The sequence below is a fragment of the Lepidochelys olivacea genome (genome assembly GCF_965140295.1).
Source record: "Lepidochelys olivacea isolate rLepOli2 genome assembly, chromosome: 3".
NCBI classification, from domain to species: Eukaryota; Metazoa; Chordata; order Testudines; family Cheloniidae; genus Lepidochelys; species Lepidochelys olivacea.
The window spans coordinates 74,136,107-74,153,362 of record NC_140413.1 but is presented as its reverse complement, the minus strand read 5'-3'; the positions used below and the strand labels follow the sequence as shown (position 1 = coordinate 74,153,362).

Sequence of the window (17,256 nt, the reverse complement as noted above, 5' to 3'; positions counted from 1 at the left end):
CCAAACAAGGCAGAAGTGATCCAGTAATATAAACTCCCCTCCAAAGGCTGGAAGGGAACTTCAAGATTCCCGAGTCTCAGCATGCCACTGCTATCAGCAAATATGAGAAAACCTCTGGTAAAGTGTCCCATCCCCCCTTAGTGATGGTCCACGTGGAAGATGACAACCTACTATTTCTACTATTTACTCCTTTACTGCAAGGGGTATAGGTCTTTGCTGTAGATCTAAAGGTTCAAACCTTGATCATGATCCATGTGGGCATCAACATGCACATTAATGATCTGGAAAAGGGAGTGAACAGTGAAGTGGCAAAGTTTGCAGATGACACAAAATTATTCAAGATATTAAAGTCTAAAGCAGACTGTGAGGAGTTTTTACGGGATCTCACAAAACTGGGTGAGACCAGGCAACAAAATGACAGATGAAATTCAACACTACTAAGTGCAAAGTAATGCGCACTGGAAAAAATAATATTAGCTATGCATATACAATGAGGGGTTCTAAATTAGCTGTTACCATACAAAGAAGATCTTGGAGTCACCATGGATAGATATATGAAAATGTCTCCTTAATGCACAACAGTGGTAAAAAAAAAGGTTAACAGAACGTTAGGAATTATTAGCAAATGGATAGAAAATAAGACACAAAACATCATAATGCCACTATATAAAAGTATGAATGGTGTGGAAAAAGTGACTAGAGAGTTGTTATCCACAATTGCCCACAATACAAAAAAAGGGGTCACCCAATGAAATTAATAGGCAGCAATTTAATACAAACAAGAGAAAGTCCTTTTTCACACAAAGCACCTGTGGAACTCATTGACATGGGAAATTATAATGGCCAAAAGTATAAGCAGCCTCAAAAAAGAATTACATAAGTTCATGGAAGAAAGCATCTTGGCTAATAGCCTTTGATGGAGCTCAAGGATGCAATCCCATGCTCAGGGCAACCCTAAACCTCTGACTACAGAACCTGGGAATGGAAGACAGGAGTGGATCACTCTAGAATTGCCCTGTTCTCTACACTCCTCCCTGAAGCTCTGGTATGGGCCACTGTCAGAGACAGGATACTGGGCAACATGGGCCATACGGACACAGTATGGTAGCTCTTATGTTCTAATATGATGCCACATAATGCAATTCCCACTTTTTCAGTTTGCTTTTTTTAAAAACCTAGGAAATTACAGACACAAACCCCTATACCTCTGTTAAAAGAACACTCTTAAAAAGTCTAGACTCCAGATTAAAGACAAAAACTAAATTATACTCTGAATTAGAAAAAACTGAAAATAATATTCACACTTACAAAAATGATGGATACTTTAATAGCATGATATGCAACTAAAGTGCATTATGTGCATTTCAAAAAATATAAATCTCATCCTTTTCAAAGACTCAGATTTAAATTGTAACTTGCTCAGCATGGAACCTGCAACCATTTTTTTCTTGAAGTTACATCATATTTCTTAGTGATTTTATAAGGGAAGGAAAATGCGAAGGTAAACTTACTCGGAAATAATCACTGCATGCTGCAAGTACTGCCTTATGGGCATGGAATTTCTGCTCTTCTGCAATGAGGGTGATGTCACAGAGTACACCATCACTTCTTTGTTGGTTCAGGGCTGCCAATACAGCATCATTATGTGAACTGGATTGGCAAAGCCTCTGACCTGTCAGCATTTCTTGAATACTGCAAATGAAGGAAACAAAAAGAGTCTATCAACAAACATAAGACCTAACTCTGAGGCTCAGCAGTTAATGCTGATCAACATTTCTGGTTTAAAAAAAATAAAGCAGTTTGTGCCCAAACAAAGAGACGCTTGTATGTGGTATGTTTAGCACAGGAAAAGTTTCACATAATTTAGTTTTATTTTGGATAGAAAATATGTTAGATTTACAACAACTCAAAGGCCCTGATTCTTTTCTCCTTTACTCCACTGTTGGGTTCAGTGTCCTGATTTATACAAGTGTTAAGTAAGAGGAGTACAAAGGTTTGGGGTTTTATCATCTTCTTACAGGGTAATAGAAAAACAACCAAAGTGGCCTAAATTAATATATTAGTAGAAAGGAATATTGAACATTCATGTAACCAACTCTACAAATTGTCTGGCTCACGTATTATCATCAAAAACAGTTTCTACTAGTCGTACTTTGTAAAGAATTTTGCCAGCCAGAAGAGATTCCATCTAATTTTTCCTTAGCTATATTGGTTCAGCTGAACTAATGGAGGTAAAAAGTAGTTCTGATTAGTTAAAATTGTCACTAAAAAAAGCAGATATGACTCTAAAGCCTCACAAGCAGCAGATCTGTGATACCAGAACGTTCATTTTTTTTTACTATTACTTTTCAGATAATACCTGCAATATAAGGTGTCAAAGCAACAGAACATACTATTCCATTATTCCTTGGTAATATTGTAAAAGTGGTTTCAACCAATAATTAGTCATTTAATATCAATATTTGCTACATTTTCACTGTAAAATATGAGCATATTTTAAAAATAAGAAGGGGCTAGATGGCTGAGGAATAAATAAGAGACTAGAGTCTTTCACTTTTAGGTTGCTTCTTTAAAACCAATTCAGAATAGCTGTAACTTAAAGTTGCCAGATGGCTACTTGGTGGTTTGTGTTAAGGGCTCAGGTGACTCTTACATGGTGCTAAGGACCAATACAGGTGCTTTTGCAAAAAGCATCTCCTCTAAATAACTCCCTGGTGTTTGGACAAAGCCATGGAGCTGATAGGCCCCGAGCTTCTGTGCTTCCCTGCCTAGGTCTGCCTGATCCAAATCTCCTCCACTCCAGGAAACTGAAAGGACAACCTGATTATATGTATATAAAAAATAATAAATACATGGAATGGAGAAAGAAAAAAAATCCACATACAACTGGCCAGATCCTCTGCTGGGCTAAATCATGTGAATTGTATATGAATTTATACCAGCTGAGGGGCTAGTCCTTTATTTAGTTTCACACCAAAGAAATAAGTGCAAAATAATTTCTGACTATTCTGCTTGTGGAATCCTATTTATATACAATAAAGTACAGTTGTCAGGAAAGACAATCCTGTAAAAGCAATTTCTTGCTGTTTTACATTTATTTCCTTTCTGTAACTTCCATAGGAAATTCACTAAGTCCAGTCAAGATTTATTATTTTAAGCAGTCAGTGCTGTAAGTTCAACCTGATAACTAAAAAAAAAAAAAAAAAATCCAACTGTGTTTTTTCAGGTTCATTCTTCAGCACCAACAATAAGGAACCTGGAACCAAAGCAAAACCAGCAATTCTGTTCATGATGCTTGAGGATCAATAGAAGACAGTTCGGTCATGTGCATCCTCGTTTCCCATTTCTAACAGAAATAAAACACTGATTTTGTCCATAAACTCAGCAGAGTTGGAATCAGAGGGAGCAAATATTTGTAATGCACCAATCTCAACTTTTAGTAATTTTTCTGATTACAACCACATACTTACATACTTGTATGGTATGTACATCTGCATGTTCATTATGGACAGTTTCAACTGAAAGTTATAAACATGAGAGCATTGATTCACAGGCACACTGTGCCATTTTGTACCATTCTGCGAGTACAAAGTGGCCATAAAGCATAGTAGATCTAGGCAGTTCATTATCCCCCATGTCTGAGGGAATCTTCCAGTGTTGGGGTCATGGCAGAGGGAAAGGAGGTATCGTGGGATACCACTGCCAAGTTGGTCCCAGTGAGATGTAGGCAGTGGGTATAAAATAGAACAGCCTCCAGGGAACCAGACTGGTGATAGATCCTGCAGAAATTCCATAGCATGAATATATTTTGTATAGCACCCTCTGTGCAAACATTCCCAAAATAAGGAAATAATTATTATTTAATTCAAGTAAAGTAGCCAGTAAGAAGCATAAACAAGAGAGAAACAGATTGAGGTGTCAGATGGATAAGGAAAAATGGAAATGAGAACTTTGGAAGGGCAGGAAGAGGAAGTGCATGAATAAGAATGCTTTGCAGCCAGCCTTCTTATAGATGGCCGTTGGGAAAGTGCCCCAATCACAGCAAACAATCACCTGCCACCATTATGACTGCACCAGTGCAAAACTTCACTGACTCCAGCGTTTTTTTTGTCTACACTTTGGGCATTCACTGGCACCGAAAATGCCCCTGGGCAAACTCCTAACGTAGAGAAGGACATAAAGAATGAGAAACAACAGGGAATTGGAGAGGATTGTGGGGTTCAAGTAAATTACTACTGTCTCATTCATGCTTCATGTTGTTCATGATAATGGCAACAGCAACTCTTAAAGCAATCTCTTCCAGGTTATAATTTGGAGATGCAGGTGTTAAATGAATGCTTTTGTTAATGCATCATATGATGACTAATGCTTCAGTAAACACCATGCTAAATGACAATGACATCCTGCACTGCTTTAAAGTACCATACCTGAGGCACCTCTCAGATGGCATCCTTCACGTTTGTTCTTCAGAATCTCAATACTTAAAATCTTGTGGAGGAAGAAGAAAACATTACAGCTAAAAAAAGACAGACAGAGAAAAGGTATATTAAAATTTGAAGAAAAGGCAGCCTTATCCTTAAAGGTCAAAACTTTTAGGAGGCCAAACTCAAATTCAACGTTTTTTGTCCATCCTTGTCACAAAACATTATTGGCTAGATTGACCCTGGCCTAGAGATAACTTCCTCCCCTCTTTTCTTCCCCAGCACTTTCCACATAAGCCCAAGTGACAACTGCAGTCACTGAAGTCACAGGCATGCTCCCTCCCTAACACTAGGGAGACATATTTCCCAAACAAGGTGGGCCGGCAGTGCAGACCCTCAATACTAGCCTGCAGAGTTGGCTGGCAGGCAGGGCCACTTAGAATGGTTCAATGTGCATACTCTCCCTGCCCACCAGACAGCTATGGATGGATTACACATCCACAGACACAATCCATCCTAAAGGTCCTCCCAAGGTTAGTGGGGCTCTGCATACCCCCTATTCAGAGCACTGTCTGTATTACTTTCCACCACCGCCCACCAGGTGTGTAATAGCAAATTAGTTATTTATGATTGTAAAAGCTCACTGACTAACTCGCTTTACCATAGCAAAACACTGAAGTATTGGCTGTTAAAGCAAAGAAAAACTTTTCACCAATATAAACCTGTACGGAAATAAACCAAACAAACATGATGAGATGAGAATGTTGTTGATCTATAGGCTACTACTAATCTTCATCCTGCTCTTCAATTTATATCCACAGAATCATAGACATATAGAGTTGGAATGAACAACAAGAGGCAGGATTGAGTCTACCTAGATCATCCTTGACAGGTGTTTTGTCTTACCTGTTCCTAAAACCCTCCAATGATAAAGATTCCATAACCTCCTAGATAACCAGTTCCAGTGCTTAACTAAATTTATAGCTGGAAAGCTTTTCTAATATCCAACCTAGATTTCCCTTGCTGTAAACTAAACTGCTTATTCTTGTCCTACCCTCAGAGAGAACAAAACTGATCACCATCCTCTTTATGACAACCTATTACATTAAAAAACACCTTGAGGATTAACTATAATAAACATAATTTATATGACAGCTTGAACTGAGGCATCTAAGTACATTAGAATAGATAGTGAACCACTTCCAAACTTTGGCAAACTATTACAGATAGCACATTATTCTCCTTCCAATAGCTACTCCTGAGGGAACTCTGCATCTCTGCGCATGTGCAGAATTCCCCCCCTCCCCGCAGAAAATACATTCTGCAGGAAAGTTGCTGCAGTTACACCTTTTGCCCACCAGAGGCCTCTGTGGTGCCAGAAAAGAACAGCCACTCCTGGGCCAGCCCCAGCTCTGGACAGGGATAAAAGGAAGTTGCCTTCCTCACAGTGCTCTACTCATGTGACCAGGTCAGGAGGCATGGTATATGGGGGCGGGGGTCAGACAGCGTGGGGCACATGGGGTTGCTTGGGGAGTCACAGACTTGGGCAGGGGCTGAACTGGAGTGGGGGAACAGGGACACATGGGGTGCCGGGCCACATGGGGACAGGGAGGAAGGGGTGCAGGGCCGCAAGGGGGGAGGGAGAAGCTGAATGGGGGTGCAAGGACATATGGGGACAGGCAGAAGTGAATGAGAAAGGCTAGGGGTCAGCCAGGGTCTGCATGGTGGAGGATCCCTAACAATCCCTCCCTGCCCAAAAAAACCCATTCCATACTTCTCCCACCCACATCCAACAACCCTCCAATTTCACACCCAGGCTCCTTCCCACCAATTACTTCTCTCTCCTTCAGCTCCTCCATTATCTCTGAGTCCCCTCAGCCTTTGCACTGCTTCTGAATTCTGCACATGTGCAGTGGGAAATACATTCCTATATTGTACTTTAAAGGAATTATAACTCAGTTTTGTATTAATATGCCTAGTAGGGAATCTATTTGTCATAAAACATTCCTGAATCTTTTTTGTTGTCTGTATTGCTACATAGTTGTGATAGATATTTTGAAATAAATTACCAAAATAATTGAAACTGGCATGATTATACTGTGTTATTTTGACAAGATGTGCAGAATTTTAAAATAGTAGGTGCAGAATTTCTTGGTGCAGAATTCTCCCAGAAGTAAATAGCTCATCAAGCCATAATATTCTTTTTCCTTTTCTATCACTGTTAATTACCCGGGCGTGTGTGTGTGTACACGTGCATGCGTAAAATCAGCTCTCTCTGATATTAGACCTTCCTCCTGCTGCCTGATTTAGTCACTGATGCCACAATCTGGTGCTTCTGTTATCACATGCTTCCATGGCAATAGATTTTGATACCACCAGCATCTATCTGTGACATTATCAAAGAAATTAAGCAAGAGAACACAGAAGAAAGTGGTTTGCTTAGGTTCACTTTGGGCCTAATTCTTCCCCCTAACCATTGCTTGATTTGTGCCAAGGCTTGCCAGGGCTGAACTGCAGCACCTCCTGGTTTGCCAGTTCATAGCCCTGGTACCTGCATCACTTATGAAAGTAAAAAAAATGTCTGAGCCCTGGCACCTAATTTCTTGAGCCCCAGCAGCTCTTTCATTACAAATTAAGCACTGTCCCTAACTCACATTCAATATTATAGCTCCTGTTCACCTGGGTTATGATTTCTTCATGATACATTATTTAAGGGCCAGATTCTTCCTGGACCTTACGTATGTATGTAGTGGGGGCAGGGGAGACACAAGAAGTCTTCTCCCCTCTTCCTCCCACCTTGCATGTGCTGTCTAAAGACCAGACAGAATTGCTGTTCCTACCCCCTAGTGAGGCACAGTGGCAACAAGAGAGTAGGGATCTCTCTCTGCCTCCTCCCATACCTCCCCACTGCACTAGGCCTAGACTGGACTGGTGCAGCAAAGCAGAGTTTCCCCTGAGGCAATGCAGTGTCACATCATCCCTTAAGAAGAGCAGTGCCCTAAAGGCAACACTTTATTCCAAACTTCAGGTCATCCTGGAACATTTTAAAACAAATGTAACTGAATTTAGCCCTAAGAGTGTAATGAACTGAACTGTATACTTGCATGTGAAATTAGTCTCACATTCAAGTATATTTATATTACATTTTAAAAAGCCCTACATTAAAAGAATGTTAAGTTCACCCAAATCAAATACTCCACAGTTAGGAAATGCCAGAAAAACCCTTTTGCTCATGTATGATGTGTGACAGGGTCAGGCCAGATGGCTACAGGAGAGTGATTTTTTTTTAAACTGAGAGCCAGGGGAGAGTGCGAATGCAGTCCCTCACTACCACAAATTATGCAGTCAAGTTACCCACATTTGGGGAAATCGCAGGGGTCAGCACACCCACAGTGCAATGGATGAGCCTCACCCTGGGAAAACCACCTTCGTGATCATGGTATCTCCCCTGCCAGGTAAGTTTAATTTTTTTTTGAAGCAGAAAAGAATTTTATTTGTGTAACACTTACAAAGAATCACCAAAGGGGATAAAGCAAAACTATGCAACAAAACAAAAGCAAACAGAAGGTATGACACAGCAGACTTCAGGAGGGAGAAGTGTTCAGGCTAGTCTGGGCCCAGAGCGGGGGGGCTTCCTCGACAGCCAGGTAAGTATAAAAGGCAGATATATTAGCCCCAGGTTAAGCAGGTCCCTTTTCCCTGGGTAAGGTAACAGGGCTAGTTTTTTTTTTTTTTTTTGAAACAGAAAGAAAGTTTATTGGTAACACTTACAGAATTACCAAAGGAAACAAAACAACTATGCAACAAAACAACGCAATCAGAAGGTATAACACAGCAGCTTTCAGGAGGGAGAAGTGTTCAGGCTAGCCTGGGCCCAGAGCGGGGGGGCTTCCTCGACAGCCAGGTAAGTATAAAAGGCAGATATATTAGCCCCAGGTTAAGCAGGTCCCTTTTCCCTGGGTAAGGTAACAGGGCTAGTTTTTTTTTTTGAAACAGAAAGAAAGTTTATTGGTAACACTTACAGAATTACCAAAGGAAACAAAACAACTATGCAACAAAACAACGCAATCAGAAGGTATAACACAGCAGCTTTCAGGAGGGAGAAGTGTTCAGGCTAGCCTGGGCCCAGAGCAGGGGGGCTTCCTCGACAGCCAGGTAAGTATAAAAGGCAGATATATTAGCCCCAGGTTAAGCAGGTCCCTTTTCCCTGGGTAAGGTAACAGGGCTAGTTGTTTTTTTTTTTTTTTGAAACAGAAAGAAAATTTATTGGTAACGCTTACAGAATTACCAAAGGAAACAAAACAACTATGCAACAAAACAACGCAATCAGAAGGTATAACACAGCAGCTTTCAGGAGGGAGAAGTGTTCAGGCTAGCCTGGGCCCAGAGCGGGGGGGCTTCCTCGACAGCCAGGTAAGTATAAAAGGCAGATATATTAGCCCCAGGTTAAGCAGGTCCCTTTTCCCTGGGTAAGGTAACAGGGCTAGTTTTTTTTTTTGAAACAGAAAGAAAGTTTATTGGTAACGCTTACAGAATTACCAAAGGAAACAAAACAACTATGCAACAAAACAACGCAATCAGAAGGTATAACACAGCAGCTTTCAGGAGGGAGAAGTGTTCAGGCTAGCCTGGGCCCAGAGCAGGGGGGCTTCCTCGACAGCCAGGTAAGTATAAAAGGCAGATATATTAGCCCCAGGTTAAGCAGGTCCCTTTTCCCTGGGTAAGGTAACAGGGCTAGTTTTTTTTTTTTTTTTTGAAACAGAAAGAAAATTTATTGGTAACGCTTACAGAATTACCAAAGGAAACAAAACAACTATGCAACAAAACAACGCAATCAGAAGGTATAACACAGCAGCTTTCAGGAGGGAGAAGTGTTCAGGCTAGCCTGGGCCCAGAGCGGGGGGGCTTCCTCGACAGCCAGGTAAGTATAAAAGGCAGATATATTAGCCCCAGGTTAAGCAGGTCCCTTTTCCCTGGGTAAGGTAACAGGGCTAGTTTTTTTTTTTTTTTAAACAGAAAGAAAGTTTATTGGTAACGCTTACAGAATTACCAAAGGAAACAAAACAACTATGCAACAAAACAACGCAATCAGAAGGTATAACACAGCAGCTTTCAGGAGGGAGAAGTGTTCAGGCTAGCCTGGGCCCAGAGCGGGGGGGGCTTCCTCGACAGCCAGGTAAGTATAAAAGGCAGATATATTAGCCCCAGGTTAAGCAGGTCCCTTTTCCCTGGGTAAGGTAACAGGGCTAGTTTTTTTTTTTTTTTAAACAGAAAGAAAGTTTATTGGTAACGCTTACAGAATTACCAAAGGAAACAAAACAACTATGCAACAAAACAACGCAATCAGAAGGTATAACACAGCAGCTTTCAGGAGGGAGAAGTGTTCAGGCTAGCCTGGGCCCAGAGCGGGGGGGGCTTCCTCGACAGCCAGGTAAGTATAAAAGGCAGATATATTAGCCCCAGGTTAAGCAGGTCCCTTTTCCCTGGGTAAGGTAACAGGGCTAGTTTTTTTTTTTTTTTTTTTTTTTTTTGAAACAGAAAGGAAATTTATTTGAAACAGTTACAAAGAATACAAAAGGATAAAAAAAAACTTAGCAACAAAACAACGCAATCAAAAGGTATAACACAACAGCTTTCAGGAGGGAGAGGTGTTCAGGCTAGCCTGGGCCCAGAGCGGGGGGGGCTTCCTCGACAGCCAGGTAAGTATAAAAGGCAGATATATTAGCCCCAGGTTAAGCAGGTCCCTTTTCCCTGGGTAAGGTAACAGGGCTAGTTCCAGAACAATCAGGAACTTACTGGAACCAATTAAGGCAGACAGGCTAATTAGGACACCTGGAGCCAATTAAGCAGCTGCTAGAATCAATTAAGACAGGCAGGCTAATCAGGGCACCTGGTTTAAAAAGGACCTCACTTCAGTCAGTGGGGGCTGCACAAGGAGCTGAGAGTGAGAGGGCATGTTACTGGAGGACTGAGGCGTACAAACACTATCTGACATGAGGAAGAAGGGCCTGTGGTGAGGATACAGAAGGTGTTGGGAAGAGGCCATGGGGAAGTAGCCCAGGGAGTTATAGCTATCACACAGGTGTTACATTAAACACTACACAGCTGTGATCCACAGGGCCCTGGGCTGGAACCCAGAGTAGAGGGTGGGCCTGGGTTCCCCCCGCCCATCTCCCCAACTCCCTATTGGATACAGGAAGAGTTGACCTGGACTGTGGGTCCCACCAGAGGAGAAGGGCTCTGGCCTGTTTGCTGACCCACTTGGTGGACCAGCAGAGACAGCGGGGATTGTTCTCCCTCTTTTTCCCCATGCTGGCCAGTGATGAGTTTAGCTGAGTGAATGGCAGGTTTGAGCCACTAGCAAAAGTGGCCAAACTGAGGGCTGCTGTGAATCTCTGAGGCGAGCAAATCTGCCAGTAGGTGCAGGACCCACCAAGGCAGAGGTGGAACTTTGTCACAGATGATACAGTCTTTAATTACATGAACACATACTGGGTTTTTCCCCCTACAGGACTCTTCCACACTGCCTGGCCACTAGCAGAGGGAGAATGGAGAATAAAAGGCAATTTCTTTAGTGTCACTTCTTGTACCTGGCCTCACAGAGACACCTAGAAGCCCACAAGAGCTATTGCAGGAAAAGACCTGCTCAACCCCGCAGCATTGCTGTGAAGAAGTTCAGTCGCTCCGTGGAGATGGCACACACACAGTCTACTTGTCACACAGGTGAATGCTCAGTACAGATGGACTCTTCGAACAATTTTTCTACCAACTCTATTGACCACTGGAACTGAGATTTGAAGAGGTTTATAGTTTGGTTGAGTTTGGGTGAATTTTCAGAAAAAGAGCAAAAAGCACATCCCTGTCACCAATGCAACCTCCCTGCTTCAGACCATAAGGTGTTAGAGCTACTCAACGCACACTTGTAACAAATTTCTATTATAAATAGGCAAAAAACATATTTTCCCTAACTCATTTTCTGAAATGGCTGAATCATTTTTGCTGAAATTCCCTTCCCCTGTCCCCCCAAAAAATTCAGCCTGAAGCAGACACCCTCACCAAAAATCTCAGCTTGAACAGTTTAAGTTTGGCAAAAGTTATAGAGAACTGAAAAAGAGTGGTATTTTGACATGCATACAATTTTTTTCCATTAATGTCCTGTAACAGAGTAACTAGAAGAGATCTATGCTACTTTGGTAATTTAGGAAATAACTTATATAGGGAAAAACTGATATGGTTTATTGTTTAATGTAATTCACTAACAAAAAGAAGAGAGCACAGTGTAAGAAGAATGAAAACTTTTTCTCCTCTCTTTTCTTATATACTACACTTCTTTTATGACAAGACAAATTGGGTAAGGGGTGAAATTATAAAGGCATATGTCTCTTATTGTAATCAGTATTGTATCAAGATTAAAATACTTTAAAATACTTTAAAAAGAAAAATAACTTCTGTTTATATACAAGTATGTTTCTAATTAACAACATGAAAAAAGGAATATAAAAATAATACAGTGAGGTCCTTCCCTTCTCCACCACACACCCACACACTAAAAGGTTTGCTTGGGAGCGGATTTGGTTCTTCAGGATTAAAATATAAACCTTGTGTGGGCTCCTACAATGGGAAGATCAGATTCTTTACTGCTTGCCATATTGTAATAGGTTGAGAACATTTAGTTCCACAATAGTTCTTTTGCATTTATGAAAGACTGGTGTTTTTCTATGCTTTGAAAGCAATTTAAAAATATCATAAGGCCAAATCTTCATCTCATTTAAGATGGTAGAGTTCCACTGACTTCCAGGGAGCCACACCAATTAACACCAGCTGAGGATCTGGCCCTATAATTTTTATTTTTGTTAATGATATTGCTTTGGCTTCAATATTATTGATGCAGAACAATCCAGAAAACAAACTGTGTTAGGTAGTGGCTACTGCAGAGACAGCACAAAAATTTGCTTTGCAGATTTTATATGAGCATTAGCTAACTATTTATTTCTGGTAATTGAATAGTATATTTATAAAAGATATTTGGAATCTAAGGAGGACAATTTCCATAGGCTTAAATACATTTTAAGGTAAATTAAGTTTTGATTGGAATTTACTTTACAGTGTTGCCTCAAAGCTACCTATATATACACACACTTTTGTATTTTCAGCTCAAATTTACTGTCCTGGATTAGCCATATAATCTAGAATTTGTAGCGTTTATTCTCCATAATTCAGGTAAAACCGTTTCATGCAACAAGAATTCCAAACTAACACTTTTAAAACCTGGATGTCATTGATACTTAGAAATTTCAAAACCCCTTATATTAAGAGTTTTAGCATTTGATATCCTCTCATCTTTACATAACCTAACATTCCTTGACACATAAGGAAATGCTAATCATTACAAAGGCTGAAAACTTAATATTGTCTGATCTATTTAACTGCCTTGAATTGCTAAATTGGTTTAAAGGATTAGTTTATGAGTTCTAGGATAAAGTTTTCCGCTTAAACCAAGTGTCATCATGTGACCTAAATCTCAATGCTCTAGGAGAATATTCTACTGTGTTGGACAGATTGACTGGAAAATAATAGGCCAAATGGAAAGCACTAGCTTCAATTTAGGTGTTAGACATAGTATATATGGAAAATCCTTGCCTTTGTTCTTTTCAATGTACAATTTATTTGAGATAGATTTGAGTCAAACAATTAAGTTATATTAGTTATCTTATTCCTGTTACACTGAATTAACACTTTGTTTTTTCTCTTCCTTCCTTCATTACTGTGGTTAGTGCAAAAAACAGTCCACCATATTAAAATTCCCAAACACAAACTGAACAAAGATGGAGATAAAAGTTTGGGAGAACATTAGATTACGGGAAAAAACATGAAAGGGATGCTATAATTTTCCCAAAAATCATTGTAAACCCCGGAAATTCAAAACTAAAAAAAGGAAAAGAAATGAAAACATGTATGAAAGTGTATAGTCAAGGTACCCAAACAACGTTAACTCTGCTCTATAGCTATATAATCTGATAACAATATGATTAATACATATTAGTGTTTTGAGTCCCAGATACGATTTTTAAAAGACATTATATTCTTACACTTTTTTCCCCGTGGTGTTAACTACAGGGGGCTGAGGTAAAATGAAGGCCGATGCAGCTCTGTGTGAGCGCAGCAAACTGTCTGTGCCACCTCATGTTGTAGGACTGTGATTTAAGATTTTAAATATTGTTTTAACTTGTAATAACCTGCTATTATTGATGTAGTTAAAGAATTGTTTGTTTACAAATTATGATTTTAAGTTGCTAGTATCCTTTTAAATGGTTTCTCTGCCGCCCCTCAACATTTATTCTCAAGTATAGAAGATCCATTAACATAGCTTTAGAAACATTACTGTGATATGCAACTGTACTCATGTTTCCAGAATAATATCAAAGGGCTGAATCCTGTTATTAAAAAAAAACAAAACCTATTCATTTAAACAAGGTTAATGTGGAATAAGAACAGCAAAATTTGGCATAAACATATTACTTTTACTACCAAAGCCATAGTCAGTGCTTATAAAGAATGCATCCAAAAGTAGTGAAATCAATAGGACTTGAGATGCATAACTACACAGATGTTTGCCTAATTTGTTTACATTTATTTCCATCTCTTCCACAGGATAACTTACAAGAGGGGAAGTTCTTCTGTTTATTCTAATAATTAATATTAGCATTGGTACCACCAGGATCTGATTTGTATGGTTTTTCCTTCTAATCTTACTCTTTCAGCTTTCTTCACAACTAAATATAATTTGTATACTGCTAAAATTTCTTTGATTGCTTTGCCTCAACTAAAGAACAATTCCCCAGTGCAATTCCTCAGTGTGAGTGTAATGGGACCTTTTATACCTATAAAGTTGCTTACATTTGTAAATGCTATCAGGATCAGGGCTCAAGTGCCTGAGTGTCTACATACTATATTTTGTTCAAAACACTATTCAGATTTGTTTGTCTCAGGCTAGCAAGAAAATATATTTATCTGTGTATGTGAAACCCAATCAATGACGGGTGAAGGCTTGTAGAGCTTTTCTATGTAATATAAACTCAAAGCTCACCAGGTTACAGTTATTCCAAAGATCAATAACTTTAATGTATTTACTTCATGCAAATATGAATCCACAGTTACTCTCAACCATACCACTATAGTTTTCACTGTGCCATGACATAATTATTTCCAATGGCCTTGATAATTCAGAGATACAGTGATTTAAAGCCCAGATTTGAGCAATCTTAATTCTAAATCAGCAGGAGAGTGGAGATTATTTTAACAGACAAGCTTTTGACTCACTTCCCCCAGGTGCTTAGTGGAGTTGCTGAGACCTAATAGTGGGAACATGTGACAAAACCACCACAAATAAGACATAACATGATTTTGTATAAATCTGTCTACTTTTAAGGCAACCGCATATTGCTAATTAATATATTATGTATCAAATAAAAAAGTGAAAAATGTTATTTAAATTGAAGTCAAGCAGTCAAAGTTAAGAAGACCCAGATATATGGTTGTCCATGCTACCTTGATTCTGCCCCCCTATGCACTGAATGAGGCAGGGGTCCTGTGGAAAAAAATAGTATGTGATCACATAATTAAAGACCACAGTATTCAGAAAAGTTTTGTTTTGTTTTAAATATATCAGTCAATCAAAGAAGAGGCTGTAAATGCCAATGGCTGTTATTCCGTGCCTGTGCACTGTTTACGAATTACCTTGCATAGCCACTAGGTGGCAGAATCATACCTCACAACTGTACATACCTCCAGGAGGTAGAACTGAGTGTACTTCATTTTACCCAGACTAAATAGAAAAGCAAAACATCTGGCAGTTACCTGAACTGAGAGTTTGCGCTGATCTCTACAGGTGCATCCTCACTAGGGAAAAGGCACATTCTTATCATGCTAGCTAACACTTGATAATGAGGTAAAATCCTACTGAAAACAAGTCAGTTTGAGGTTTTTACACATTAACAAGTCAAAGTAAAACTTGGCCTCACATTTGAGTAGTGTGAATTGGAAAAGTGTGATGATGTTAGCTCACTTCATCTCCATTAATAAAAATAAGCTGTTTACACCAAACATGACATGTTTGGCTTCCTCTAGAATGTTATAAGAATCTATTTCAAGGGATCACCTAGACTAGGATAAAAGGTGTTTTTTTTAAAAAATGTTCACCAATGTGTTTTAACATTCTAGTGCACATAGGGCAAGATGTACTTTAACACACTGGCTAATTGTGGTGAACCTCATAGGGGCCTAGGAGTCACCTTGACCAGCTACAACATGTTAAAAATCCGTTTATCTTGCTTGTAACAGAGTGTGCTGACTCAGGAGCAAATTCAGCACCCTATCACTCAAATCCCCACCAGTTTATATTAATTGAGCTCTGTCTGAAAGACAGTCAGCAGAGGAGGCCAATTATCTGAATGGAGATACAGCTGAGGGGCTAATTGGGTGGAAATAGCCGCAGCAGGTAGGATTATATAAACAAACAGGAAGGAAATGCTGGAGGCGAGTAGGGAGCCTGAAGGAAGGCAGAAGTGGGCCAGGACTGACTGGCAGCTGCTACTAGTATACCCTGCCCCAGAAGCATGTAGGGAAGCTGGCTACTGATTGTAAATAAACTATAATAAAGCCTGGTGATAGTGAAGACGACGACCTGGATTGGTTGTGGTAGGTGACTGAGGTTAGAGAGGGCTCTTGAGACCTCTCCTGTGACACTCCTGTAGACAAACCCCAAGCAGTGAAAGAGGATGAAACTCTGCTACTACTAGTTTGTTTTGGTTTTGTTTTGTTTTTTTACCCCCAAGTACTTATTCACGATCATTTATGAGTTTAAAAAAAAAAGTGGGTTTTTTTGTTTTTTTTTTAAACTCCTGTTGTGCTGAGAGGTAATGGTGACTGCTTGGATCACAAACCTCTGAGAGATTAGGAGTGAAAGCACTTAAGTGTTTCATATAACTATCTTATGGGGCCATATCTAAAACAAGGCCTAATAGCTTGACCAGAAACCTACCACCATGTTGGCAGGGGATTCCACGGTGGGGGAGGGAAGGCAAAACACACAAAAAAACTGGAAGAGCTGGAAAGAGAAGGAGCAGCTGAAATCAGTGTCTGATTATAGAAGAAGCTTGGGGAGAGGTTTTTGGGTCAGGTGCAGGCTGAAAAGAGCATTCTTGGTACTTGTAAGCAAAGGAAGCTGTTTCCTATTATTTGATTCTTTCTGCATTCAGAGACACTGGACTTTGTACATTCTTAGTAAACAAACAAAACTGCAAAGAAATACTTATCACCAAATGCTACTCTCAAACTAAACATTGCTAAAATAGAGCTCCTAATCTTTCACCACCCATCTCATCCCTGCTTCCTCCTCTCTAGATCACAGTGGAAAACACTATCATTCTACGTCATTCAGGCATCATTATTTACTCAGACCTTTCTCTTGGTCATCACACCAGGTTATGTCTAAATCTTGCCAGTTGCATATTATTTTTTAAGACATGGTCTTTGCTGTCCATCCACACAGCTAAAATTCTTCTCCAAGCTCTCATCACATCTTGCTTACTGCAACATCCTTTCCTCTGGCCTTGATAAACGCAATCTTACCCCACTCACAGCCACTCAAAACGTTGCTGCAAAGATCCTTTTGCTAGTCCATCACTGACCACAACACCCCCCGCCCCCTTTTGAATATCTCCACTGGCTACCACTTCTTTCTCCCATCAATCAAAAGCTTCTTGTATTCACTTTATTGGCCCTTTACAGTCAATCCCCACTGTACCTATGATCTCTCATTAGCTACTGAGGTTTT

At 40.0% G+C, this 17,256-nt stretch overlaps 1 protein-coding gene across 5 annotated transcripts in view; it reads right to left on the bottom strand.

The window, feature by feature from the left end:
- KLHL32 (kelch like family member 32) overlaps positions 1 to 17,256 on the bottom strand; it is a 246,627-nt gene that overhangs the window by 156,393 nt on the left and 72,978 nt on the right. For 4 of the 5 annotated variants that reach the window (XR_014710741.1, XR_014710742.1, XM_084622592.1 and 1 more), the window contains exons 3-4: positions 4,428 to 4,516; positions 1,512 to 1,692 (exon numbers count right to left, since the gene is read on the bottom strand). The exons of the other annotated variant lie outside the window; for it this stretch is intronic. Coding sequence is in view for 2 of the 4 variants with exons in the window: in XM_084622592.1 (XP_084478718.1) it covers positions 1,512 to 1,692; positions 4,428 to 4,450 (204 nt within the window). In the remaining 2 variants the exon portion in view is untranslated. The remainder of the gene's footprint in view (positions 1 to 1,511; positions 1,693 to 4,427; positions 4,517 to 17,256) is intronic. 5 annotated transcript variants of the gene reach the window in all.